Source organism: Peromyscus leucopus, chromosome 8b (assembly GCF_004664715.2).
Source record: "Peromyscus leucopus breed LL Stock chromosome 8b, UCI_PerLeu_2.1, whole genome shotgun sequence".
NCBI lineage: Eukaryota > Metazoa > Chordata > Mammalia > Rodentia > Cricetidae > Peromyscus > Peromyscus leucopus.
In genome coordinates this window covers 78472857-78500512 of record NC_051086.1, presented here as the reverse complement: position 1 = coordinate 78500512, position 27656 = coordinate 78472857, and the positions used below count along the sequence as shown (strand labels likewise).

At 53.2% G+C, this 27656-nt stretch overlaps 1 protein-coding gene across 6 annotated transcripts; it reads right to left on the bottom strand.

The window, feature by feature from the left end:
* Window positions 1–22: 22 nt before the first annotated feature.
* Window positions 23–25487, bottom strand: Cdc42ep4 (CDC42 effector protein 4). Of its 6 annotated transcripts, none has more exons than XM_037200566.1 (2): window positions 24808–25487; window positions 23–2880 (listed from the first exon to the last, which is right to left on the bottom strand). In XM_037200566.1, the coding sequence occupies exon 2, from the start codon at window positions 2775–2777 to the stop codon at window positions 1707–1709; it is 1071 nt and encodes a 356-aa protein (XP_037056461.1). In that variant the 5' UTR covers window positions 2778–2880; window positions 24808–25487; the 3' UTR covers window positions 23–1706. The 6 variants fall into 6 exon arrangements, with proteins under 6 accessions (XP_037056461.1, XP_028721135.1, XP_037056463.1 ...); XM_028865302.2 differs by lacking the exon at window positions 24808–25487 and adding an exon at window positions 24257–24412; XM_037200568.1 differs by lacking the exon at window positions 24808–25487 and adding an exon at window positions 23455–23549.
* Window positions 25488–27656: the final 2169 nt, after the last annotated feature.

The following is a 27656-nucleotide window of genomic DNA, read 5'->3' as shown; positions in this document are numbered from 1 at the left end:
AAGAGAGACAAGACACCAGGGGTGCTAGGAGGAAATTTTAATGTTTTCTTACTGCTTTATCAATGTCATGGAAAAAATACAAAGTTTAGAGTCTAGAACTGACCAGGCAGATTGGGAGGGGGATGTGTGCTGTAGGCCAGAGGCACGGTTCTGTGGCTCTGTCAATGCCTACCTACGGAGGAGCACCAGTCTGGAGCCCAGTGAGTGTTTCCGGGTAAGGATCTGGGAGGACTCTGGAAGCAGAGCAGCCCGTGGCAGGCCACCACTCTCATCTGGCCAGAATCCTCCTGTAATTTAGCTTGCTCTCTCTTCAGATTCCTACTGGCTATACTAGACCAGGAGGTGGGCCAGTCTGCTCCGAGCACAGAAAAGAAATGAGCTACCATTCCTGGGGCTCAGGCCCCCGTTTCTGCTCCTGTTTTGGGCAGAGTCACAGGAGCCGAGCACAAACAGATTGCAGACCAACATCCAGGAAGGGTGGCGTACACCTGCAACCTCAGCTCCGAGGCTAAGTGCGGCCTTGCTGTGAGTCTGAGGCCAGCTTGGGCTACAGAGCGAGACTGTGTCTCAGAAAGCAAACAAACGAAAACCCACTTTCGTTAACCTGGAATTCAAACTGGATATGGTCTTGTTAAGCCTGGCCCATAGCCCCCCCTGGTCTCCGCAGTTGGGAGAGGCTGAGAATGGAAGGAGACCCTGTCCCCCCACACAGAGCAGGGCAGGGGGAGGGAACCACCCAGTCAAAACACAGCTCACACTTCGGGGAACAATGCATTATTTAACAATCACATTCCAGAACTTTCCTATATAGTCCTCATTCAGCTGTTAACAGCTATGGAGGTGGGGTTCATGGGCAAACACTGGTGGCGGCTGCCCCCCACAGTTCAACCTGGACAGGGTCTGGATACCCAGACTTGAGTAAGCTACCAGCCACTGTGCCCCCAAGACAATCTCGGTAACAGGATTATACTCTCCTGGTAGGGGATTTTGATACCGCGCTATTCAGGTTTAAACATAATAACAACAAACAAACAAATACACCCGTAGGGCAGAGCTAGCCCTTCCTGTTCCTAGTGTCACTGAGGAAGGGCCCCTTCTTGAAAACCCAGGAAGCTGGGGGCTGGGGGAGTTCCTTCTGCCCCCCACCCTGTCCCGGCCCCTGGGAAGGACTAGGTTTAGTGTATTGGTTGAGGCTGTCCCCTGGCCCCCCAGCTGAACCCAAAGAGCACCAGGCTTCCAGTGAGGAGCCAGGGGTGAAGAGCCTGGACGTGACACCACCCCTGTCTCCTGCTGCATATACCTTCCTGGTAGGCACCAGACACCAGGTGAAAAAAGGGAGCCAAGTGTCCATGACCTTGGGGAGAAGGCCACCCCTGGCTGCTCTGCCGTTGCTGCAGAAACACAAGCTAACGCCTGGCATCCATCCGAGGCCAGGCTGGAAGCAAGGGGCCCAGAGAGGAGAACGGATTCCTGCTGGGACACAGCTGTCCCAGGCTGCTGTAGTAAAGGAAGGTCAGGTCCGAGTCCGGCCATCAGTACCCATGCTACCTCCCTGGCACCCCAATCCCCGAGGTCCAGGGTCTACTCCAGTATGAGGCTCTTAGCTGCACCTACATAGGAAGGTCAAAGGTCATGGTGAAGGCGGCGGCAGCAGGGAAAAGATGCAACCCAGAGTTGCAGAAGCTACTGTCAACTTTCTGTCCAGCTCAGACTCGGATCTCATCTTCCTCTTCCTCATCCATGAAGGAGAATTCCTTGTCTGGCTGCCTTGGAGCAGCAGCCCGGGCTCTGTCTGGGCCTCGGAAAGCTGGGCTGCGCTCCTCCAGGACGCCTGAGGTGCAGCTGGACAGGGAACTGCTGTCCCGGGTGGTGTGGCTACCCACGCTGCGTGCTGAGCTGGGGCTGGGGGCTGCCGCCGCCCACCCGTCATCCTCCAGAGCATGTGGGGGCAGCATGGAGGCATGGTCCGAGCTGGCCTTGCTTTCCTGTCTTCCTATAGGAGGAACTCCCTCCAGCAAAGGGGGAGCCTGGACCATGCTGCTGGGGCCTTCTTTGTCACGGTATCCGCCACCTTCTTCCTCCTCTGGGTCCCACTCATCCTTGTCCATGATGCTGAGGACGTCGCCCAGCATGGAGGGCCCCAGGTCGATGTGGAAGGACATGATGGACTCAGCATGTTTCAGCCCATAGCTGGCCTTGGGCACGATGGGCAGATCTGTCAAGTCTCCAAAGGCCTGCTCATCGAGGAGCGGGTCAGGAGAGTGGGGGCCTGTGGCCCCATTCCGAGGGGGACCCATCTCCCCTGAGCCTGTCTCCTGGCCACCATCTCCAGCATCTATCTTCTTCACAGGGCTGGATGACAGGCTCTTGGGTAGCTTGCTGGAGCTCTTCTCAGTGGCTTCCTTCTCATTGAGCTGAGGAAGGGACATGGCATTCTTGACAAACAGTGCTGAGTCCCGAAGGGAGCCCAGCATGTCTCTCTGCTCCCGGTCCCCTCTGGTCACGGACTGTGACCGTTTACTGCCCCGGAACTTGCGGGACAGGAGGCTGCGTTTGGAAGATGAGGAGGAGGCCTGCTCATCCAGGGACTCACCGTCAGCCTCACCCGCCTTGCTAGTGAGGAAGGAGGTATCCCCAAAGGCATCTCCGGCCCGGCCCACATGCATGGTGTGGCGGAAGTCACCCAGAGGGGCACTGATCATTTCTGCTGTGAGGTCCACACGAGAGCGGCGCTTGGAGTGCACAGAACTGGACACCAGCTGCTTGAGGATGGGCATCGTGCTGGCCGGGAGGGGAGGCGGACACTCCCAAGGTAACAGGCAGGTGTGGGGTCAGATCTGAAGTTCAGCAAGTGCAAAGGGTAGGCAGGTGATCAGAGGACTGTAAACAGAGAACAGGAGGCAAATGGTTAATACAGACTAGCCTCACAATGTCACCCACCGAAGGACCATCATTTAACTCCTGACTTCCCATCAAAAATACTGGAGAACTGCCAGCAGTGAATTCCTAACCCTGCCATTCCTTCTCCCATGCCTCCTAACATGGAAGAGTATTGGTAATTGGGCTAGAGTTTGGGACCAGAGACATTTTTTCTCTGACCCCTGAAAGGGAAATAATCTCCCCAAATTTCACACCTCCCGCCCCCCACCCCCGCCTAAGCTGGAATGCTGTTTGAACAAACTGGCTTGAACGGCTTGAACGGCAGTTACAGTCACAAAGGGACTGAAGCAGGTCGGTCCCACAGCTGCTCCGCAGGCCAGAACTTCCTGCTGGCTAACCTGGATCCCTGTGGAGTTGGTGGACACCTCAGCCTGAGTCAGAGAGAACGGAACGGCCAGGCCAGGCCCAAATGCTGCCTGTCATTTCCACACATGTGGGCGGCTGGCCGGCCTGGCTCTCTTTCTGAATCAGAATTGGGGTGGGGATCCAGGAACCAACAGAACCAGCTCCCTGGCCTTCCAGCTCTGTGGGGTGTCACATGCATGGTGATTCCTGCCTGTGAGATCACTGTGCGGCCCCAAGCTCTTCCAGAGACTCGCTCTATCTCCCATCCCTTGGGAGGGTGAAGTTGGGGGAAACTCCCTCCTGGTTGGGGCCAGAGGGAGATGGGAGTTTAGACGACTTTCTCTTGGGATGTGCAGGGCCCTGGGTGACTGACTAGAACCCCAGAGGACAGCACAGGGAGATCTCAGGGTACAGTCTATGGCAAGAAAGTGCAGTGTCAAGGTCTCAAGTCAGGCCCTTCCTCCCCAGCACTTTCTGCCCAGCAGAGCCGGGCAGGATGGCGAGAGATGGAGCTGGGTTCCCCAGATGTCTGTCCCCACCCACCCCATCCTGACGACAGCTAAGTCTTACCAGAGCCCACCTGTCCCACTGCAGGGCTCAGTGAGGCCTGGCAGGCTCCGGCTGCTTCCGCTGCCCCATGCCAGGCCACCCAGGCCACCTGTCCCTACTGGTCTTAACTGGTCTTCCCGCCTGCCCCACTCCTCTCTTATTCTCACAGTGACAGTCCCCTCCCTGACGTCACGGCCACCCACCCTTCCCTTGCCCTCTCATCCCACTCTTGCCCTTGATCCGAGGTGTCCTCTTCCAACACCCCACCATCTGGTACCACCAACGACCTCACGGGAGGACAATGCCGCCCCAGGGCGGCCTCAACAGCCAGTGCTCGTCCTCCAGGCCACCTGCCTCACAGCATTTTGCATGTCCCGTCTCCTGAGGCACCTGTTACATCATGCTGTCCCTGACAGCTGGACTCTAACCTTCCTGCCAGGCTACGGGCTTCCAGAGGGTTCTACAGGTCTCTGTCCAGCACTGCTGCGTCACACAGCTGGACTTCAAACGTTTAAAGCGTGGCCACCAACCACCCCAGCCTCATGCAGTTCCTCAGTATCTCTCCCCTCCTGCCTTCATGTCAGCCCGTCAGCCCACAGCACAGCCCCCGGGCTCCTCACTTGACCTCTCTATGCCCTCTGCACCTCCCCCTACATTCTATCGGTCCATGCCAAACAGCCAGTCTAATGGCTACCCCCACCGAGAGCAACACCCAAGCAATCACACTGCAGGTCTCACGGCAAACACCAAGGGGAGCCAGGCACATGGGCAGCAGGTCTGCTATACAGGTGACCTGGGCCAGCTTGGAGTTGGGGAGAACCCTGAGCCAAAATCTGAGGAAAACTCTCTTTCGCCTAACAAAAGAGGGCTGGGGGAAACGGCCCCGTGGGTCAAATGCTTGCCACTCGAGTGTGAGGACCTGAGTTTGGATCCTCAGAACCCATGTATAGCTAGATGTCTCTGCATCCTAGCACCTACAGAGAGATGGGAGGCAGAGAAGTCAGACACTTGGAGACTCGCTTGGAGACACTGGCCTACACGGTGGTTACCATGTGATCAAACAAGGTGGCAGGTCCCTTTATCCTTCACACATGGACTGTGGTGTGATGTGTGTTACACCCATTTTCTTTCTAAGTGTGAGGGGTGTATGTATGTATGTTTACTACATGTATGCAGTGCCCATGGAGGTCAGAAGAGGGAGCTGTGTCCCCTGCAACTGGAGTTATGGCTGTGAGCCACCATGTGGGTACCGGGGAATCAAACCTGAGTCCTCTGAAGAGCAGCTAGTGCTCTTAACCTCTGAGCTGTCTCTCCAGCTCCCCACGCCAATTAGAAAGAAAAGGAAAGGGGGGGGGGGAGGCATGGTCTCTGTCATGAAAATGTGATCCTGGCGACCCCTCTGGTTTCTCTGCTGCCCGGTGAACAGAAGGTTCCTCACCCAGCGTGCTAGGCTCCCACACTGCTGGAAGAATCATCCAGGCGCGTCCATCTTTCGGATGAGAAAGCAGGGTCACTGAGGTGGTAACTCAGCCTCAGCCGGGTTCACACCCCAGTGAGCAGTGCCAGCCCAGGGCGGGCACCTGCTGAGGCTTCCTCCTGATTCCGGGTCCTTTACCAGAACTCTGCTCGCTGCCCACCACCATGGAGTGAGTGCCTTCCCTACCACTTGCCCGGGAGGTCCAGAGAAGGGAGACTTCTGCCATCTAAAAACAGCTGTATTATTCTAGGGTGGCCTGAGGATGGTTGAGGACAGTCAATCTTTTGGTTTTTTTTTTTTTTTGTTTTGTTTTTTTAATTAGGGGTGGTGTTGGCTGAGTGGCAGGGCATTCACAGCACCCCTGGTCTCTGCTGTTAATATACCAGCAGCATCCACCCTCCAACCACAGTCATGGCATCTGAAATGGTCAGAACACAAGACACCCACTCCCTAATTCTCCAGGAGGAAAAAAAGAAAAGAGGAAACCGGAACACGATAGTGAGTCAGAGGCAGGCAGGCACCCAAGATCATAGCGATTTGTGAGAAGGCTTCACTGTAAGTCCAGGAATCCCCCTCAAGCTTGGCCAAACTGTGGTTTCCCATCTGAAGAGTTCACTAGAAGGAAAGGGTGGGGGAACCACAGGCTAGGCAGCCCAGGATTCTCCAGAGATGCCCCCACAGCCACCCTGAGGGACCAAGTATCCAGACCATAACAGAGGGAAGGGGAAGCCTTCATCAGCCCATTCGTCTCCTTCCGCAACACTACTTTGCCAGCAGGACTATAGAAAAAGAGAGGACGGGGACACAGTGAAAATCAGTGTGACACTCCACATTCATGCGTGTCACCTTAGGCCAGACCTAGTGCCACTTCTCTGCCTCCTGAAAAACAATGGCAGGTCTTCACCATGCCATCTGCTTCCAGTGATCTTGCTCCAGAGACCGGGTACAGGCTGTGTGGCTTGGGATAAACCATTTTCAGTATCTAGCAAGAGTGTTTAGGGTCCCCGATTGTCCCTCCACTCCAGTCATCCGGGGCCCTGTCCTCTGGTCAATGAAGACTCAGCCAGTATGTTGTCTGAAGTGTTGGCTTCAAGGGCCCAAGCAGCAGTGCGCCACCCAAGCTTCTAACAGACAAGGGTTTGGAACTGAGGAGGTGGAGGGACGTTAGGGGGAAGCAGAGGGAGGGGCCTGCCTGGGGCTGGCCCTGGAGGCCTCCATCTCAGAGGGGCTGTGGCTTTGGGAGGAGTGTTGCCAACACCGTGACTCAGCTCTGGGGGCGTGGCTAAAACAGGCTGCCCCATGAGACCAGGTGGACACCCCATCCCACCCAGAGGCCACATCCCACTTTCCTGGGTAGACCATGGAAACTAGTCAGCAGCTTGCAATGCTCCCTAGTCCTCTTGAGCCTTGGAAGGCAAAGCTTTCTGGAACCAGCGCTTTCTCCTAGAACACCATCTATAAGCCTGTCCATCAACCCCACACAGAGCTCAGAATCTGGGAACACAGCACAGCCCTTGCCTGGACTCGTCACCACCCTCCCTGGCAGGATGAACGGTGAAAAGCACCCTCCCAGACTGGCCAGCAGACTGACAAGCAGGTCAGGCACTCTAAATGCCCAGGTAGTGGCCTGTCCCTGGCATCCCAGCCCTAGGCAGGAGCCAGAGCTACGCAGGTCCCGAGACAGCCAGGCAGGCCGGCCTCCCCCTCTGCAGCTGACCGGAGGCTCACCCCCGTCAGTGTACAGAGTTACACATGCTTCAGTGGCCACCACCACTGCCAAGGGCAGCCACGCCCTGTCAGTCCTTTCCTGGTTCTCCGTCTGTTCTCCATCTGAGACCAGCTCCAGGCAATGTGGCCAGATAGAAAAGGACACTAAGCATGGTAACTTTAGGCCCTAGCTCGGATGGATTGGCTGTAAGAGGTTTCATTTACCATTCGTTCATCTGCTCACTCATTCACTTACTGTGTTATTGCAGACCCCCACAGTACTCACATCCAGCCGCCCCTCTGCACCCCAAGACTGAGCCAACCACAGTTTGAAAACCTTTTGCAGGGGACAAATCTACAGCTGCACCAAACATGCACAGATGTCCCTTACGATTACTGTGAACAAGATTGCACAGTTCTGTCAACCATCCCCACAAGTTGTGTGTGTACCAGAAACTCAGAGCCTACTTGAAGGACATAGGAAGACATACACAGGTTATGTGCAAACCATGCGATTTTTACACAAAGGACTCAACCATCTGGGATTTGGATATCTGAGGGGTCCCAGAACCAGTCACCCATGAATACTGAGGTATGACTGTATTCTTCCAAGACCCGAAAACAGGTAAGTGAAAACAGCACATTATCATTCCCAAGACACACACACACAGTGTGGGGAGGGGGTGTGTGTGCAACAAGGGGACTGGGTGATGGGAGGATATGGAAGTGGGGATAAAGGGGAAGGGCCCTCTGAGGAAGGGGCGCTGTGAACTGAACCCTGAGCAACCAGGAGGCAGCCAGGTCAAACCTGGGCAGGCAGAAACCACATGGCATGTGCAAAGGCCCTGGGGTGGGAACACACCTGCAGTATTTAAAGGACAGAATGAAAATCCATGTGGTCAGAGGACAGGCCAGGTGAGTTTTGTCCTCAGTGTTGAATATAAACCAATGACCTCAGGAAGTTCCTGGTGGCATGAGACCTGGAAGCCATGGGGGAGGGGAATGAGAAATGCAGTCCAGATACTTTTTCTGGAGTTTAGGGCAAGGAGGAGGCAAGACCCGAGAGTGGCTGGGAGGATCCAGGGAGACACATCCTGGGAGTGTTTCAGAGTTGTGGCCAACAGGAGTTGATGACGGTCCCATGGTGGATCAAAGGGCAGCCTCCATGGGGACTCCAGGCATCCTTTCCCAGAGCTGAGTCATGCCTTTTCCCACAGGGACAATGCTGTACCTGCCCCTAGGCGGAACTTAAGTCTGTCCAAAGATGAAGCGTCCAAATGTCCGGTGCTTCTTTACATATCTCAGGGGCAAGAAAACTAGCCTGCCACAGGCCACACCTCTCCCAGAGAGCCTAGCAGCTCTGGCTTTTGTCAGTAGAGAAAGATCTGGTATTCTCTGGAACACTCACGAGCCTTTATGAAGTGAGGACAGGGAGAGGCGAGGACTGGGGGCAGATGACGGACAGCAGAGCGGTGGGGGCTTGGCCACACATTGTTAACGAGGAGGACTTCTAGCGGTCTGTGCCAGGATTGTGGCTGCGGGAGATCCTGGTATCTCAAAGTCTCCTGTTTGTACAAGGAGCTTGGGATGTACCGACTTAAGAAAACCTCTGGTCTGAACAGTCATGATTCCAAGACATAAAAGCTGGGGGTGGAACCATGAACAATCACCATGGTGACATCAGGACCCCCACTTCCCACCCTGTGACAAACATCTCCCTAAAATACCTGGGTGGGGTAAGGAATCAGGCTTTGAGAGGTGGAAAAGTCACATTAAAGGACTCAGTCCAGACCACAGGCTGAAGCCATGTTTAGTTCCTTCTCCAGATTCCATCTGCTAAAACAGAGGTGCACGATATAAAAAATGTGGAGGTACCATGTAAGATACACCCACCTAAAGCGTCCTTTATGTGTACACAATTCTTTTGTTGTTGTTGTTGTTGTTTTGTGACAGAGTCTCACTATGTAGTTCTGACTGTCCTGGAACTCCCTCTGTAGACCAGGCTGGCCTCGAACTCAATGCTCAGCTCTGCACCTAGGTTATGTGCAAACTGCCAGTTACTTACTTATTTATTTGTTTGTTTGTCTTTTAAGAAAATAAAATCAATAGATGGCCAGCCTTCTAAATCTGTGAATTCCCTGGTCAAATTAACAGTGCTCAGAAACAGGCTAGGGAGATGAGTCAGTGGAGAAGAGAAGGCAATCGCTGTGTGTGAGGATCTGAGTTCGATCCCTGGCACACACAGGGTGAGGCAGAGATGGGCAAATCCCGGGATCTCCCTTGTCAGCCAACCTGAGTGAGAGACCCTGTCTTGAAAAGTCAGGTGGGGGCTGGAGCCATGGCTCGGCGGTCAGCAGCACTGGCTGGGATGCCTGGTTTGAATTCCCAGGACCCACATGGCGGCTCACAACTATGCTCGAAATTGTCCGTAACTCTAGTCCCAGGGGATCGAATCCCCTCCTCTGGCCTCCATAGGCACCAGGCATGCATATGGTACATACACATATATACACACAAAACACTCATACATATAAAATAAATCTAAAAAAGGATTTAAAAAGTAATGTGGAGCACTGGAAAGACAGCGGTTCAGGAACAAGCCTGGTACCCCAAATCCAATCACAGCAACCCATGGAAACATGGAAGGGGAGGACCAGCTCCACAAAGTAGTTTGCTGACCTCAGACACACTCACTGTGACAAGTGCACGCCCCTCCCCGACCCGAGCAACCATCAAATACAGACATGCGTACAGACTAATACTCTAATAATAAATAAAATTAGGGTGTTTTTTTTTTTTTTTCAAGCGGAGAAACAATTAAGGAAGACATTCCGATGTCTACCTCGGCCTCCAGATGCATGCCCAGGTGAGCACACCCCTTCTACTACACACACAAATACTGAACAGGTAAAACCCCAATCCATCTTTATTCCCTAAACAATAAAACACAACTACTTTCATAGCATTCACATCACATTTGGTATTGTGGGAATCTAGTGTAAAGTGCCCTGTGAGATATGCACAAATATTAGGCTGTTTCATGGAAGGAAGAGACTTGAGCATCTGTGGATTTTGGTATCCCAGGGGACCTGGAATCAATCCACTGTAGACACTGAAGGGCAGCTGTGATGGTTCTGGTATGTTCTTCCCACACTCGTAGATTTTTGTCACATAGCCCAGAGATGGGGTGGGTACTAAAATGTAGCTCCCTAGGGTCACAGAGATGATCCAGCCCAGTGGCCTGGACCAGGCTGCAGAGAGGGTGGAGATAAGGACAGGTGACTTGCCAAAGGTCACAGAGTTCAGGGACCCAGGTGGCACTAGAGCTCACATCTCTGACAATCTGAATGTTTCCCCCAAGTAACACCTGCAATTGGGTCACCAACAGAGCAAGCTTGGACCTTCCTGTGTCTTCTAACAAACTGTCCAACGTAAGAGCCAGGGGGACAATTCTACAAGGCAGGGGGTCACGGCACTGATCCCAGAACTGCTCACATCCCGAGGACCTCAGGACAGGGTGGCTGAGGGGCATAACTCAGCCACCTCCACATCTGGAAACAGACCCCATGGAACTGTGTGAAAGGAGGAAAAAGTCCCAAGTGCACAAATATTCACCGTCAAAGCCTGATTCACAAGAGCACAAGCTGGGGAGAACCAGATGCTTAGCAGGAAGGGGCGGGCTGAGAAAATGAGGAAGCATAAGGTCCAGGGACTGCTGCGAAACCATGAAGGGTGAGGGTGGGGTGTTGTAGGGGTGGGGGTGAGGGTGGGGTGGGCCGTTTGTCCAGAGGCCACGCAGTTCCCAGACAGCAGGCAGTGGCACTCAGGGAAAGGGGGACACATGTCCAACCAACTCCACTCGCTGAAAAGGTTGAAAGGGCAGAGGGAAACCAAGACAACAGGCTGGGCTCAAGAGGAAAACTGGCTAAGAACAGGTGTGGTGGTTTTAATCCCTGCACTGGGGAGGCAGAGGTGAGTGGCTGAATTTGAGGCCAGCCTGGACCAGACAGTGAGATCCTGTCTAAAAAAAAAAAAAAAAAAGTTCCCTGGTGTGTGCGTGTGCGCGCGTGTGTTATGTATGTGTGCTATGGGACACTAGCAAAGAAAGACTTAAAAGAGCCAGTTTCTCTCTTTTCACCGTGGACAACCCAGGGATGCAACAGGTCATCAGGCTTGCCAGCAGGCGCCCTCACCCTCCGAACCATCACACACACACACACACACACACACACACACACACACCCTTAAACACGGCTTCCAGGGATCAATCTCAGATCCTCCTTCTACTTTGCCGACTGAACTATTTCCCCAGCCTCTCCTCCCCCAAAGTCCCCTTTAATGTGGTGAAGCTGCTTTTAATAATAATAATAATAAATCCCAAAGCATCAAAGGCTTAAGGAAAGGACTTTAATTTCAAAACAGCTTAAAAACTCTCCGCTGTTAGGGCTCAGCATCTGCAAGAACAAGACATCAACAAGGGCCAGTGGCTCTGCACAGCCGAGGGCTCCTCTCCCACTGACATCTGTCCCTGCCTCCTCCCCCAGGTCACCCCCAAGATTCATGTTTTATGCTAAGTGTCTGGGAGCTAAGAGTGGGCAATCTATACTATAAAGATCTGGATGCTGGAGAGACGGCACAGCAGATTAAGAGCACTGCCTGCTCTTACAGAGGACCCGGTTCCATTCCCAGCACCCACATGCTGTTCACATCTGTAACTGCAGCTCCAGGGGATCTGACGCTTTCTTCTGGGATCCACAGGCATTGAATGCACTTACATGCATGCAAAACACCCATACACATAAAATAAAAGAAGATATAAATCTGTAACTACGGATCCATACACTCTATGCTAGATTAAATAGACTTACTCCTAAATCTGTATAGATCAGTCACCTGTCTCCCCCCCCCCCCCCCCCCTTCCCACCCCCAGAGAGAAAACTCACTCCCCAGCAGCTGCTTCCTGGTGCTCAAGCCTTCTTGGCAAAGGAGGTGACTGGTAACAACCACGTCCACCCAACAGAGACTGGCTGCAGCCAGCATCACCGGAGCTCTGAGGAGGTCAGCTGCCCACAGCACAGCCTGTCAAGAGACACTCCAGGCAGGTGTAAGCCCGGCTTTTGCTCCTCCCACACCCAGCTTGGCCACCCCAATACCGTGAGGCAATACTGTGAGACAAGAGGGGGAAAGAAAAGCACAGAGGTCACTCAAGGGCAAGGAGCACAAGGTGCTCCCTTCAACTGACCATGTGCAGGAAAATTATGGCTTCCAATTTTATTCCCCTTACTGGGTACCTTCAGTGTATCTAGCACTGGGGCGGGAAGAACGGACATGTACGCATCTGCACCGGGCAGGAGAGTGTTGTGACCACCCCTATTTTACAGGAAGGGGGTTTGAGGCTCTGGCAGGTCAAATGTCCTCACTCCCTCTCATAGCTTCTAAACCAACCAATTGGGAGCCTACCTCTGCCAGACCTTGGCACACATATGCTTGGAGGGGCTAAGGAGCATGGGCTTAGGGAATATGATTGGGATCAGAATTCACTTTACCAACTCCGTGATTAGAAGTTTGCCCAAAGGGACATCTGAACTCCATAACTCCCAAAGTCCTACATAGAAGACAGCAGAAAGGATCCATCAGAAGCCCAGGTCAGGTGTCCCCTGGGTACTTAGGAATGGGGTCGGCACAAGGCTTAGCTTCAAAAATTTCTCCAGGAAGCCCCGACCCAATTCTGATCCCAAGGAGGAAGAATCAGAATCCTGACCCAAGACAGCTCTTTAGTCCTCAGACCCTGGCATTTACTCCACCTTTCCCAGAGGCCAGCCAAGCCAGGCCAGCATTGCCCAAGCCTAGCCAGGGCACATCCTACTTCCTAGAGATAAACATCCTTTCTTTGATGGCTCCTTCCTGGAAGGGAAAGTGATTGAGGCCCCAGACATCCCCCTGTGCTTTCCACAGCTGCACTGGGAAGCACATGGCCTAGCCATCCCTGCTTGTGGGGGCAGAGTGTTGGGGGGGGTAGGGTGTAGGGGTGGGGTGAGGGCAGCAGGATGCTGGAGATGGGCGGCAATAAGTCAGCCAGGGCAGGGACCACAGAGTGAATCAGGCAAGGAAAAAGAGCAGTCCTCTACACCAGAGTATCTTCCCAATTCCCATTTTCTGCCACTTCTCTATGGGTTGTTTTATATTTCTAAAAGATTTTATATTTATTAGCCGGGTGGTGGTGGCATACACCTTTAATCATGCCTTTAATCAGAGCACTTGGAGGCAGAGGCAGGCAAATCTCTGAGTTCAAGGCCAGCCTCGTCTACAGGGTGAGTTCTATGATAGCCAGGGCTAACAGAGAAGCCCTGTCTCGAAAAACCAAAACCAACCAACCAACCAACCAAAAAACAATAAAGAATTTATATGTATGTATCTGTATGCAATTTTGTGCAGGTGCCCATGGGGTCCAGATACTGGGTAAGTAGGCAGTTGTGAGCCACATGATGGGGGTAATAGGAACAGAACTTGAGTCCTCTACAAGAGAGGCAAGTGCTCTTAACCCCCAAGCTATCTCTTCAGCCTCAGGTTATTAAAATACTCCACACCTGACATCCAATACAGCGGCCACTGGTGTGTGGCTGCTGAGCTGGTAAATGCTCCATATGGGAGGCTGGGAAGGCAGCTCAGTCAGCAAACTACTCACTATGCAAGCAGGAGGTCCAGAGTTCGGATTCGCTAGCACCCACATAAATATCCCGGCAGAGTGGCATATGCCTGTAATCCCAGCACCAGGGAGGCAAGAATGTTCCCCGTGTCAAATGGGTGAGCTCCAGGTTCAGTGAGAGACCCTGTCTCAAAGACAGAGTAGAAGGGCTAGAAAGAGGGTTTAGGGGTTAAGAGTACGTAATTGCATCAGCGCCGCACCCCTGCCTGTAATTCCAGCTCCAGGGGATTGGCTGTCTCTGGCCTCTGTGGGCACCTGCACCCCACGTGTGCACATATTCATACACATACAATTAAAAGAAATATATTCAAAGTATAATGAGCCCTTGACTTTAAAGCTCACATACTTCTGCGGGGCAGTGCAGATTTGGACGATCCCCCTTGTTACACAGGCAGGACCTTGCACTGCAGACAGGGAATAAAGCCAGCCATTGTTCCTTCTGGGACGGAAGGCACTCCTGTGCTAGTAAATCACAGGCCACTTCAGATGTAGTCCTAACCCCGTGAGCGTCCGTCCAGCCAGTCTGTCACAAATGTTTATTCTTTGGTTAGACGCTAACTTCTATTTTTCCTGGAAAAAAAAAATGCCAGCTTGAAATGATTTCTGTAAGATGGGCGGGGAAAAAAATCACTTGCTTCTTACTGCGATTCTGTGTTCTGGATGCTGTGCCGTGTGGCAGTCCCGGAAATACAGGGTGACAGTGCCCAACATCAGACACCTGTGCCTGCCTTTCCTTTGTCTCTCCCAGTCTCTGTCTCCTTTTTTGATTCTGTTTTTATGTTTTTGAGACAGTGTTTCTCTGTGTAGCCCTAGCTGTCCTGGAACTCACTCTGTAGACCAGGCTGGCCTTGAACTCAGAGAGAGATCCACCTGTCTCCACCTCCCTGGTGCTGGGATTAAAGGCATGTGCTATGACTGCCTGGCCTCTGTTTCCTCTTTGAGACAGGATCTCACTATGTAGTCCTGACTGTGACTGTCCTCGAACTTGCTACACAGACGGGGCTGGCCTCAGACTTTCAGCTCTCCTCCTGCTTCTGCCTCCTGCAATGGTAAGTATGCACCTGCCTAGGCTTTCACTGAACTGAAACTTTAAAGTACAAACATAACCTCTCCTTCCAAACCTGAGGTCTGCATTTCTTTGGTTACTAAGTATGGGTGTTTTTTAGAGATGTAGTATTGCCACCCGTACCCTCTCTTAGAAACTGCTCGCTGAAGCTTCCTGCCCATTCCTCTATTGGCAGGAGTGGCTTCCAGTCTCCAATGGACTTGTCTGGTATCTTGAAATCCTAGACATATTCTGCAAATATTTTGGCAAAATTATCATATGCCTGTTTACATTAAGGTGATTTACGCTTTGCCAAGTGCCTCATTTGTATGTGGTCCAAGCTGCTTTGTGTCTTCTGGCTTTCATCTCACCAATCAAAGACTTCTACTCCCGAGGGGGGAAAAAGCTGAAAGTATGGGCAAATGCAGTGCAATCTCCTCACAGGGAACAAAACCCCCAAGAAATGCAGTAAAGTGCACATGTCTGTGACCTCTACCCGAGTCACTAAAAGGGGACACAAAGCCTGGAGCCACCTGCCTGTGATCCCAGCTTCTCAGTCTGAGGCGTCAGGAGGACCGCAGGTTTATGTGATAAACTCAAGGAAAACCTAGGCAATGGAGTCCAGAGCCTCTTTTCAACATTAAGTCAGGGAGGGTTACGGCTCGGTGGTAGAGATCTCACCTGGACTGATCCCAGTTAACACACACAGTAAGTAGTAGTATATAAAACGTAAATATAACATCATAACATAAATAACAGTAAAAAACAAACAGAAGCCACAAAGTGAGTGAGGGTTAGTGGTTCCCACCTGCAATCTCAGCACGGTGGAGGTGCATGCAGGAGATTGAGGCAGCGTGGACCATAGTGAGTTCTAGGCTAGCCTGAGGTACACAGCAGAATGCTATCTGGTTTATGTTTGTTTGTTCTTTAAAAAAATATCTGGGTGTGGTGGGGGATCTTCATGACTTGGAAAAAAACACAGAGGAAAAGGACTGGAGAGACAGCTCAGTGGTTAAGAGCACTGGCTGCTCTTCTAGAGGACCTGGGTTCAGTTCCTAGCATCCACACTGCAGCCCACAACCATCTGTAACTCCCGTTCCAGGGGGGTCTGACGCCAGGCCACCTTGGGCAATGTGCAGACCTCTATGTAGGCAAAACATTAACACACATAAAATAACAAAACTAAGAAAAAAATAACAGCAACAAAGAACAATAATTTTCCTGAACTCTTATAAAACCAGTTTTGTTGTAAAAATGGGCGGAAAGTAACTGAATATGGCTTTATCAGATATGAACTTCTTCCTGATCCTGTGCAGCTGTGGGATGGCTTCCACAAGAGCTTTTCTGTTCCTTGCTCTGCCGAGTTCTAACCATGCAGAACAGATTCTGAGTATCCAGCAGGGAAGAGACCTCGTTCAACTGTTCCTTCTAAACTATCTTGGCTTTTCTAACCTGTTTATTCTTCCATCTGTATCTCAGAATAAGGAAGGGCTAGACATCGTCCACTGGTCATCCAAGCACTGGGAAGGTTGGGACAAGAGGATTCCAAGTTCTAGGCCAGCTTGGGCTACAAAACAGGAGTTTGACCTCAAAAGACAAGAGGGGAGGGGAGAGAAAATCTTGTCCCACCTGCAACAATTGCCATTACTTCACAGGACACCACAGCAGACAGAGAGCACTTCCTCTGCACCTGGCATCCCCACGACACCCTAAACCTAGCCTCCCAATCCGGCAGCCCCAGCCAGGAGGGTCACTAAGTGCTTAAGCTGTGGCTAGTATGACTCGGGAAACACATTTTAAATATTTAACTCAAGCTATTATCAGGTTAAATCAGATGTTTGGTTCCTTTATGGGAAAACTTCAGCATGTTGGGAAAACCTAAGTGTGGGACTCTGACTGTAAATTTTATGAAATCCAAACACTAATCAAATATTTATTAAGTTTGGCATTCAGACTACAGTACACTGTTAGTGTAAGAGACAGGATGCATTTTGAAGTCTCTCTCTCTCTCTCTCTCTCTCTCTCTCTCTCTCTCTCTCTCTCTCTCTCAATAGGGATCCTCTGTGTAACATATCTGGCTGTCCTGGAACTCACTCTGTAGACCAGGCTGGCCTCCAACTCACAGAGATCTGCCTGCCTCTGTCTCCCGAGTGCTGAGATTAAAGGTGTGGGCCACCACCTCCCAGCTAAAGATTTTACATCTTAAAGAACAACATAAAATACACCACAGGTAATTTTTGTAAGTTTATTAATGTATTTATTTGAGATGGGGCCTTACTATGTAGCCGGGGCTGGCCTAAGAACACACTACGTATAACAGGCTGGTTTTGAACTCACAGAGATCAGCCTACCTCTGCCTTCCAAGTGCCTCACCATGTCCACTTATGTTTTATTTGTGTGTGTGGCCAGAAGAGGGTATCAGATTCCTCCTGGAGCTAGAGTTAGTTATTTGTAGGCTGCCCAATGTGGGTGCTAGCAATCAAAGGAGGTCCTTTGAAAAAGCAGCAAGCGATCCTAACTGCTGAGCCATTTCCCCAGCCCCACCACTAAAAATTTTCAACAAATATGTGGAAATGGCAATATTTTGGGTGTGGTGGGTTAATTTAAAAATTCACCTTTATTTTTAAAAAGTTTTAAAAATATGGCTATTAGAAAAATTGAAGTTATGAGCTGGGGGTGAGGTGGTGGCCCATGCCTTTAATCTCAGCACTCAAGAGGCAGAGGCAGGCGAGCTTTGTGAGTTCAAGGTCAGCCTGGTCTACAGAGAGTTCTAGGACAGCCAAGACTACATAGAGAAATCCTGGCTCAAAAAACAAAACAAATGCTTTGTTTATAGAAAGTTAAAGTTATGTGTATGACTGGCCTTGTATTCCTTTATTGGGGGAAGCGGGAGTGGCATTCACAGAACCCAGGGCCTCACACATGCTAAGCACATGTCCTACCACTGAGCTACCCCCAGTTCCCAGCATCTGTTCCTACTCACAGCACTGTCCTACAGTTACCGCCATTAATTGTCACATTCGCTAGTGGACTTAGAGATTCTTCATCATCTCCAACATACAAACATCCCTGCCTCCACCGTGCTAGGATAGTGGCGTCATAGGTGTGTGCTACCATGTCCCACCCACATTTGCAGTCCTTAACAGTGCATGAGAATAGACAATTCCCATACCTGAGCCAGGCCGAGAAGTCGGGGTACACAATATGGCCGGGTTATCAACCCTGGAGTTGCATCGAAGTCTACTTTGGTATCAGGAGTGGTCTGGAATGATGCCTCCCAATGTTGGTCCGATCAACTGACATCTAGGATGTGAGATGCTCCCTAGCCTCAGGGAACCAGCCAGACCCTGACCAGGCAGGTGGTCCTCTCCCAGCCTACAGGTCACAAAAAGTATGAAGTAGAGCAGACCCTCCAGGTCCCCATGCCGCATTCTCATTAGTTTTAGTACTTAAGGTCCTTCTGCTGAGCACCTCAGACACCAAATACCCTGGTTCAAGACCAGCCTCTCCATCTCCTAGATGAGAAAGTTGAGGCTCAGAGAGCCCAGTGAAGTCACCCAAGTCCACAGCTCCTAAGGACAGAGCTGAGAGGAGAATCTAGATAACTCTCATGTTTTCCACTCTAGTGTAAAGCATATCGGAGGTGGTGGGGGACTCATAATCACGGTCAGGACCCAAGCCTTGAAGAGATGAGGACTGCGGGTGCTGAACACCCATAGGAAGCCCAACGCTTCGTAGACCATTTCTTGTTAAAAATCTCCCCAAGACCAACAAGATGGCTCAAACTGGTAAAGGCACTTGTCACCAAGCTTGATGGCCAGAGCCCACATGGTGGAAGGAGAGAACTGAGCACATACCCATACCTTCTGACCTCCAGTGTCACATGCCCCTCCCTCACCCATTCATGTGCGTGTGTGTGTGTGTGTGTGTGTGTGTGTGTGTGTGTGTGTGTATCGGGGCCTAGAGAGATAGCTCAGTAGTTAAGAGTATTTGGTGCTCTTGCAGAGAACCAGTGTGTGTGTGTGTGTGTGTGTGTGTGTGTGTGTGTGTGTGTGTGTGTGTGTGTGTGTATCGGGGCCTAGAGAGATAGCTCAGTAGTTAAGAGTATTTGGTGCTCTTGCAGAGAACCAGTTTGGTTCCTAGCAAACAAATGGAGATGCACAACTCTAACTCCAGGGGACCTGACTCCCACTGCAGGCAATTCACACAGGTGGACATTCATACATGCAGGCTAACACTCATACACATAAAGCAAAATAAGTAATGCTTATAAAAAAAATCCCCAGCCTGGGTACCTCATTTCCTACCATTCCAGAGAAAGTCGATTAATCCTGAGAAACAGACGGTGGGGCAGGGGGACGCATCCTTCCGGAGCCCTTGTGAGCTGGGAATTACCTCCGTCTCTGTGCTCCACATCCACCTCTATCCTTATTCCAGAACCCTCTGCCTTGAACCAGGGAAGGAAGCCGGTGGGAGGGTGAAGGAAAAGGCTTCCCTCGCCCATGTGCTGGGAATGTGAGCTGCCCTCAAGGGAAGAGAAAGGAGCCAGGGCCCGGGAGAGACCGGAAACGACAACTGACCAAGGAGCCAAGACGACGCAGAGCTAGTGACCCAAGGACATCCGGCAGCTTCACTTGTTTACTCGACGCTTCCTGGAAACGTGGGCTTCCAGGAGATGCCACCCAACACAAGCCGCCACCAGTGAGGGGAGAGGAAAGGGTGTCCCGTGGGGAAGTGAGCTGTCCTGGTGCGTGCAGGACAAGCTGCCCAGGCCTGGAAGGGGCCCTGCTGTTGCTCCCTGTCTCATCTCAGAAGGAAGCCGCTGCACTTGAAACCAGATCCACCCCAGGCCTGGCTCAGTTTCACTTCTCTTCTCCTAGGAAGCGGTACTCCACGGAGTGGAAAATACAAGGGCACTGTGGGGTCTCCAGAGAAATCCCCCAATCAGGAAGGCAGGTCTTCCATTCCTGGCTCTGGAGCTTGGAGTAATGGAGGTCAAGGGCCAGAGTCCCCAGATCATAATCTGGCTCACCACATTGAGTTTGCTGTCTGTGCCTCAGTTTCCCCATAGTTTACAAAGCCACCTCCATTAAGGTGAAGATGTAACAAGCTTTAACACATGAAGTATTCAGTACAACACCATGCAAGGGGTGACACCATTCAACAGATGACACGAAGATGACAGTGAGATGTGCCCTCGCATATGGTACCCGACATCTACAGGTGTGGGGGAAGACGTCCCGTACTCCGTACGCTCACTGGCACTCTAAAGAGTTCAACCAGGATCAGCGGTGAGCCCTGGGCATACTTGCACACACCTAACCCAGCAGGCTCCAGGGTGCTGCGTGAAGCTGACCTCTGCAGCCAGAGTTCAGAGTCTGTCCTCACTCAGCACTGCCACCCAGTAGGGGTCGTGAGGCAGCCCTGCCTGGGGCTTCATTCTCCCCTCTTCTTCACCTTTGACCTTTGATGATGCAGGATGGAGAAGGCTTGGCTCCCTCTCTGATTGCAGTTCAATAAGGGTTGTGAGCACTTACATTCTTCCCTCAGATAAGAGCAAGGGAGAGACAACCCAATGCACAGAACTTCAAAGAGAAGACGTGCCAGACCCCTGTGGAGAGCAGCCTGCTCCTTTGAACCTCCCAGATTCTCCAGAGAGTCCTCCACACAGGGTATCACTGGCCTCTCTATTCCTTCCAAGCTCTTCCTCTCCAAGCCTTAATCTCCATGGACAGAGAGGGAGGTGAGCAGAGGGTCCCCTCTCTGGTGCTTCAGGGTCTGGGCACCGTTCTGAAGAAAGGAGGTGGTTATAAGAGAATGGGAGTTCTGGCAGATGTTTGCAGAGCAGAGAGAAGTGGTGGGGATGGGGGGAACAGGGACATAAGACCTGGCTTCCTGTCACATCTCGGAAGGTCTAAAACTGGGGTCTCTAGACTAAGTTCAGCTACTAAATGGAGACAGATGAAAGGAAAACCCAGAGATGGCAGGGAGCTGGGGTGGCTTCAGCCGGCATCACCTGCCATCTTGATAATCAAGGCAGAGGGTGGTGACCAAGCAGCTGTGACTGGGCACTAAGACATACACAGGTTGCCCTGGCCCTGGGATTAAGGGCAGGGGGAGAACACGAGGTGTGCACACAGGACACCCCCAAACTGTTTTCACTTCAGACTGAAAAGGGAGACCTTACCTCAGCTTGGGAGAAGGCGGGGCAGAGAGCAGCAGTCTCAGGTAAAGGAGGCTCTGCATGCCAGCACTACTGTCCTCCTGGCACGGAGCCGGAGCAGCAAGCTGGCGATGCCTAGGGCGCAGGGAAGGGCTCTAGTGTTCCTCGTCTGGAAGGAAGCCCGGGGCTCCAGGAGGTCCACTTCATGCTGGGGCTTCACCAGGAGTAGGAATGTGGGAAGCTAATGGCTCCACTTTCTCCACCGGGCAAGTAGGCAGGGCCACTTTGAGCGACTCTCCGTCCCTCCCTGAATGACTGTCCTAGGCCCTGCCCAGAGAGGGCCAACACGGGCTGAGCCTTCCTGAGGCACTTCAGAAGTATTAGCTGGGGTCAGCAGTCAAGGGACTGCTGCAAACTACCGCCCTAAGTGTCCCCTGGCCCTGGGATGGTCCTTTCTCCCAAGGCTGGGGGGGGGGGGGTATCTCTGGTCCTTAGGTCAGAAGACCTGAGCAACAGCTCGGGTCCACGCTCAACTCCCAGGGTGAGATTGCTCAACCCCTCTCCACTCCCCAGCCTTATCGCTGGCATCAACCCAACTCCTCTTCTGAGGGACAGACTCCTCCCTCCCCCCAACAGGGGCAAGCGCCTAAGTGTCTGTGGGGCTGAGTCTGCAGGATGTCCTAACCAGCTGGAGTTTCTACTCCACCGCCGTCCAGGATGCTGGCTGCAGACCTCCCTCCTCTGCCCATTCCATCCAAAATTCAAGGGGGGAGGCAGGGATAAAGGAAAGGAGGAAGAGAAGGAGACACCAACATCAAACACCTTGCCTGCCACAGCTGGGCACAGCCTGCCCTGGTCATAGAAATCAGTTTGGGGAGGGGGTGGTCTTGAACCAGAGGCAACCCAGGACCGTTGTGGAAAAGCTCTGAGAGGAGGGTCTGGGATTTCTTTACAGGTAGGTCAACCTCAGACCACTCCTGGGACCACTGCCTTACGGAGGAAACCCTCTCTTTGCGACTTCCTGCTCCGAAGCTTGGACTGTCAGTTTCAAAAGACTGTTGGGCACACGCATAGGCTCGGAACAAGAACCGGAGAGCCGGTGTGTGTGTGAGAAACTGAAGAGGGAGAGGGGAACTAAAAAAAAAAAAGACAGAGACCCCAGAAAAGTGGAAGAAAAATGCTCCAAGGAACGGCATGAGCTGAGCGCATGAGCTGAGCGTATGAAGCATGAGCGGCTGTACCTCCAATGAGCAGGGGACCCTGTGAACTCTGAGACGTTACCAGGGGGGGCAGGACACCCCTAAATCACCACTGCTTGGGAGCAGGCTCACTTTAGCACACCAGCTCCCTCAAGTCCCCCCCCAAGACAGGTCCCCGGGACCCCTGGGAAGCTCCCCTGCTTATCTCCTATGGTTCCCCATGGTGGGAAATAGTTGAGGGGCAAAGTCCCAGTTCAGAGGAGATAAACCACCTTAATCAGTAGTCACACGCAGGCAACTGAGGAGAGCTGGTAGCACATGGCACCCCCACCCTCAGCAGGGTCCCAGGCTACCCAACATGGAGGACAACTCCCAGGACTCTAGTGGGTGCCCCCATTATTGCCAACTGACCTTGGGCTGCCCAGAGGCCGGGCTCTGCTCCAGCACCCACCCACCCCCTTCCCAAGTTCTGGGGGAAACCTGTAGCAGAGTTTCCCCCTGCTGTGGGCCCTGTCCTTTGTTCTTTAAAATTCACTCCATCCCCCTGGTGGTCCCCTCCTCCAGCCTGGCCTCAGAGAGGGGCGGGAGGAGCTGCGGCAGGCGTTACTGGAAACCCAGAGGGGGCAAAGAAGTTGCATGGCAGAGGCCCCCTGCCAGGGCCTCTCATTGTTTATGCTCCTCAGGTCTCCGGTCCAGATGGCTGCTGGGGGTAACGAATGGCAAGTACACCATCCTCTCCCGCCAGAGCAGACAGAAGGCTTCAAAGTACAGAGACGCCCACAAGGGCTCTTTCCCCATTCCACTGCTCAACTACCTGGGCAAAGAATGGGAGGTGTGGGCCCAGAGAGGGACGTGGGAGCCGCTCAGATTGCAAGAGGTGAGAGTGTTGGAGGGGGGGAGAAGCTCCCAGCCAAGAAGAAAAGAGAGAGCATTGTATTTCCTCTTCTTTCTCCCTGGGAGAAAAAGAAAACTTCCGAAGCCCAGGCCGCAGTATTTCATTGGGCAAACACAAGGAACCTGGTTTGAGTTAACAGAGAGGGAGCGCCCCTCCCCCCTCAGGCACACACTCAACGCAAGTCCTACGGTCTTCTCCCAGGAAGCTCAACCGCCACTCACCCCTCCCTCCAGTCTGGGACACTCACCCACAGCAGCCAGGGGACCCCTAACAGGCAGAGGCAGCTCCTGCAGGCTACACCACAGACATAGGAGGGCAGATCTGTTCCCCCGGCTGGGGGCGCTCCAGGAATGGGGAGGAGCCAGAGACCAGGATCGCTGCTTCAACGTCCCGAGCCAGCGGTTAAACATTAACCAACCGCTACCTACCCGCCCCTGAACAAGCCTCGAACACAGTGCTCCGGGAGCACCCGGGGCGCGCGCGCGCGGGGAGCCTCGTCGGGGTTGCAAAGGGGCGGCCAGCTCGGGCAGCCCCACCCCGCCGCCCGGAGCCTGCGCCTCTTGCGGCCTTGGCCTCCAAGTCTTCCGATGGAGGCGGGCGGGGCGGGGGAGGGAAGGGCTTGTGCGGGCCCGGAGGAGGGGGGAATATTTGTTCGTTAGGCTACTGCTTTCCAGACGGCTCCTGCCCTCCTTTCTCTCGGGCCGGGCGACACCGGGTGGCGCCTACTGCAGTGTGTGTACAAGCGGGAGAGCGTGCGTACACCTCTCTGCTACTACACAAGAACTCGGCTGCTATTCATGGAGAAGTCTGTGCGCACACGCCCCCCTCGGGGTGACCGCGATTGTTGTGTGCCTACCCACGGCAACACACACCCCATTCCTGCGCGAGGGGGTGGACCTTTAAAACCTTCCCACTCACCCCACCCGGAGCAGCTCCTGTGGCTAGAAGGCGAGTCCTGGCGACGCTGAGCCCTGTTGTCACCCCCTCCTCCGCACACTGAGGTTTTTCTGGGACACAGTGTGTGGCTCTGGGTCCTGGACACCCAAGATTGCGCCCCTAGCCCCAGCCATACCTACCCCCGCTGGGCACAGAGGGCTGCGTTTGTCAGCGCCCTGCTCCCTAGTCCTCCCCATCCCCGGGGTCTTTCTATCCTCTCCACGCGACCAGGGATCTCGAGCCTACCCAGGCCTCACGCGGCTGCAGGGCCACAAACGGGTGCCCATTGCCTACCTCGGTCCACAGCTCCCCGAGCGCGGGCCCGGCACGGCTGTGCGCTCCCCTCTGTGTGCTTGGCGCCTCGGCAGGACTGGCGACCCATGGCAGCGCCGGCGTTTGTTTCCTCTGGCTCCGGGCTCCGGGTGTGCTGGGCGCTGGGACACTCCCCTCCCTGGCTCCTCCCAGCCCTCCCTCCCGTACCCCTCCGCGCTTATGTCACGCCGCCACAGCAGCCAATGGCTGTCCCGGAACTCAGCCTGGCTGTTCGGCCTCCCAGGTTCAAATCTAAAAGCCCGAGACACCCCCCAGCTCCTTGTGGGGTAGCGGGAGCTGGTCCTACTCCGAGCGGTCGACCCCCTCCACATCCCCCGTGCTCTGGCGCGTAACCAGACTTGGGCTCCGCAGAACCAGGAGCACATCCCCTCCCCGGGGCCCAAGAGAAGGAAGGCCCTCTCTAGGCTCTTCCAGTTTTGAACAATGGTAAGGAACATACTCCCCACCCTGCCCAGAAGGCGTCCCTCGCGCTCCCACCAACTCCCTCCAGGACCAGCTACCCACTCCTGGACCTGGGACTGGCGACACGAGCGGGAGTGTGGGCTCCGTGGCTTCTGTGGATGCCGTCTCCATCTGGAGCGCGGGAGGATCAGGCCCGCCCGAATCCGTACGGGATTGGGCCGTGGTAAGGCTTCAGCAAGGTGAACTGGCTGTGATCTCTCTGCCTGGCGACCACGGGCATCCTCGGTACCCTCCCAGGGAACTTCCTGGAGTAACTCCTGAGTTCTTGGACCCGATACTTTGAGCAGCAGCCGTCATCGAGGTCGTCTTTGTAAAGGAAGTTCCGGCAATGAATGGTCTTTAAAAGAAACAAATGCCGGCGGTGAAATAGTCAACAAAAGGAAAATGGAGCCAGCCTAAAGTCGAAGTTCCCGAACTACTTAAAGGAAGTGGGTGTGGAGGCGGTGGAGGCCCCGTCCTCTTCTCCCCTAGCGTTGCCTCATGGTCCCTCAGCTCCTTCAACCTCCTCTGGAAACCGTGCCTTCTCAGGATCGCGCCTCCTTTTCCTGTCTGTCCGAGAAAACGTCAAACTTTTCGTGTTGTGTGAAAATCAAATCGAACCGTTGGGTGCCTGGTCTAGGGGCCTAGCTCCTGCTGCAGCGCACGAGGCTAGTTCACGCTACACTCAAGCCCCAGAACCACCATCTTAGAAGTTAGGCAGTGAAACTAAACGCCGTCCTTTGGCAGTTAGGGAAAGGGAAGGAAAGCCCTAGGTTTCTGACCCTGAGTGCGGAACCATGGGGAACTTACAGCTCCTCCCCACCAGGTCCGACTCTCCCTGTGTGGGTCCCTCTCCTAACCCCACCTGAAGGTTGTCAAGGAGAAACCTGGTGTAGACTATAGAGGGGTGTCAAATGGAGTCAAGGCTGTCATGACCTGGGTCGGAGGTGGCTGTTAATGGGGGCTCTAGGGCAAGCCAGTTGGAAAGGTTTGGGGTTCCCTCTGGCTTAATATTCCAGCTCTGCCCCTCACTGGCCTGCAAGCCTTCTCATCTGTACAATGGGCACAGCACCCCAAATGCTAACATTCCCCTGATGAATGCGCTGGTAGAGGCAGGCTTTTGGCTCTGCCACGAGTGCTGTACCCCAGTGGCTCCCTGCGCAGCGCCTTCCTGTGCTCCTAGAGTCCCAGGACTTTTTCCTCTGTTAGTATTAAGTCTTATTTGTTCCATAAATGCCTTTCTGGTTTTCTCTGAGACTTCTCCCTCTCCCTCACTTCCATCGTGTTCAGTAAATCATTTGGGAATTTGGGAATGCCAGGCCACCCCGGTTAGGGAAGGGGGTACAATGTCGTCCCCTGCTCACTACAGGAAATTGGGTCCTTTTCCTGTTGGTGGTGTCGGGGAGTGAATGCTGTCCCTGGGTCATCCTGGAGCTGGCTCTGTCCCCAGCAGATGGCCAGGCCCACAGGCTCCATCTCCTCAAGTAGCTGTTACAGGTTCCCCTTAATCCTGGGTTTCCCTTTCTTTTAGTCCCTTTGAAATTCCATCGCCTTTTCTTCAAATTCAAGCCTCTTCCACAAACATTTGAAATTAGTGGAGGTCCCCTTGGAGGACAAAAGCCACCTGGGTCCCAATCCTCAAACTGCCTGGTGGAAACTAGTTCCTCTCCGTGGGGGGTCTAGACCACCTCCTTTTAGCACTCATAAAGGGTAAGAGGATGAACAAAAGAAAATGCTAATTTCTCCCAGCTGTTTACAGTCCCAACCCTGTCCTTCTTTCTCCAAAAACTCCACCGAAGGTAAATTTCTCCCTAACGCTTTAGGCTGGTGCCATCTGTGGATAGTCAGGCGAAATCAACCAGACTAACTGGAGGCTTGAATGCCTCGCTGGAAATTTCTGGCAAGTGCTAAGCCCCAAAGTTTGGGGAGGGATTTAAGGTCTTAACTGAACCTTTAAGGTGTAACCTGACCTATAAGCCTTTAGGCCTGGGCATGTGTCTCCGCCTGTCCCAGGCTGCTGGAGCCTGCCTTTGGAGTTTGAGCATGCGTGATTCCTGCAGCTGCATGGGCCTGTTCCTCCAAAGCATCCCCCAAGCCCGAGGCATACCTCTTGGTGTTAACACCGGGATGCTAGTTCACCTTATGTTGCCCCAGCCTTAAAAGGATTGGCTGATCCCACTTCCTTAATGAGGAGTTGGAAACCACACTCAGCCTGCCCTGGTGTTTTCCATGCAGTGTGGTTCTGGGCGAGGCTTGTCTCCCTGCTTTGCCGTGCCGGGATTTGAACCTAGGCCTGGTGCCATGCTAGACAGGCACTCTACCATCAAGCCTTGCCCACCACCCCTCACTTCCATTCTGGAATGAGCTGGTCTCCAGAGCCCCTTCCCAGGAGAACGCTGTTATCCTCACATCTCTTTCTATCCTGGGCCCTTTTACCACTGACGTGAAACAGACCTGAGGTCCTGCAACAGAATCCTCTCGAGAGCCTGGTGTCTGAGAGTTTGAGGTTGGAGCCTGAGTGACCCAGGTCAGGAACTATTGTCTGTGGCTTGGACTCTGGGTTAATTCACTTTCTTGCCGCAGGACAAAGACCTTTTTGGTTCCCAGTTCTTGGGAACCACCTGGGGCACCTCCAAGGCTTGGACGGACCTCTAATGGAACACCTGGGAAAATCCCCAGGCTAACCAAATAGTACTGAGGACAGAGCCTGCCCCTACCCACACTGCGGGGTTAGAGTACCTGCCTCATCAGGGGGCTCTCTGACCCAGGCTCCAGGCCCAGACACATCTGGGGTCTAGATGACCAGAGCTTCCTAGGAAGCCAGACAAGGTTCCCTCCCAAGTTCCCTGGAGACAGAGGGGAGTCAGACTCCCAGTTTGAATCTTCAAGAGGGTAGTTAGCTCTTCTGTTTCTGAAGGAA

Excerpts from the sequence above, each read along its gene's own strand:
- Cdc42ep4 (XM_037200566.1), bottom strand. The coding sequence starts at position 2,777 with ATGCCCATCCTCAAGCAGCTGGTGTCCAGTTCTGTGCACTCCAAGCGC.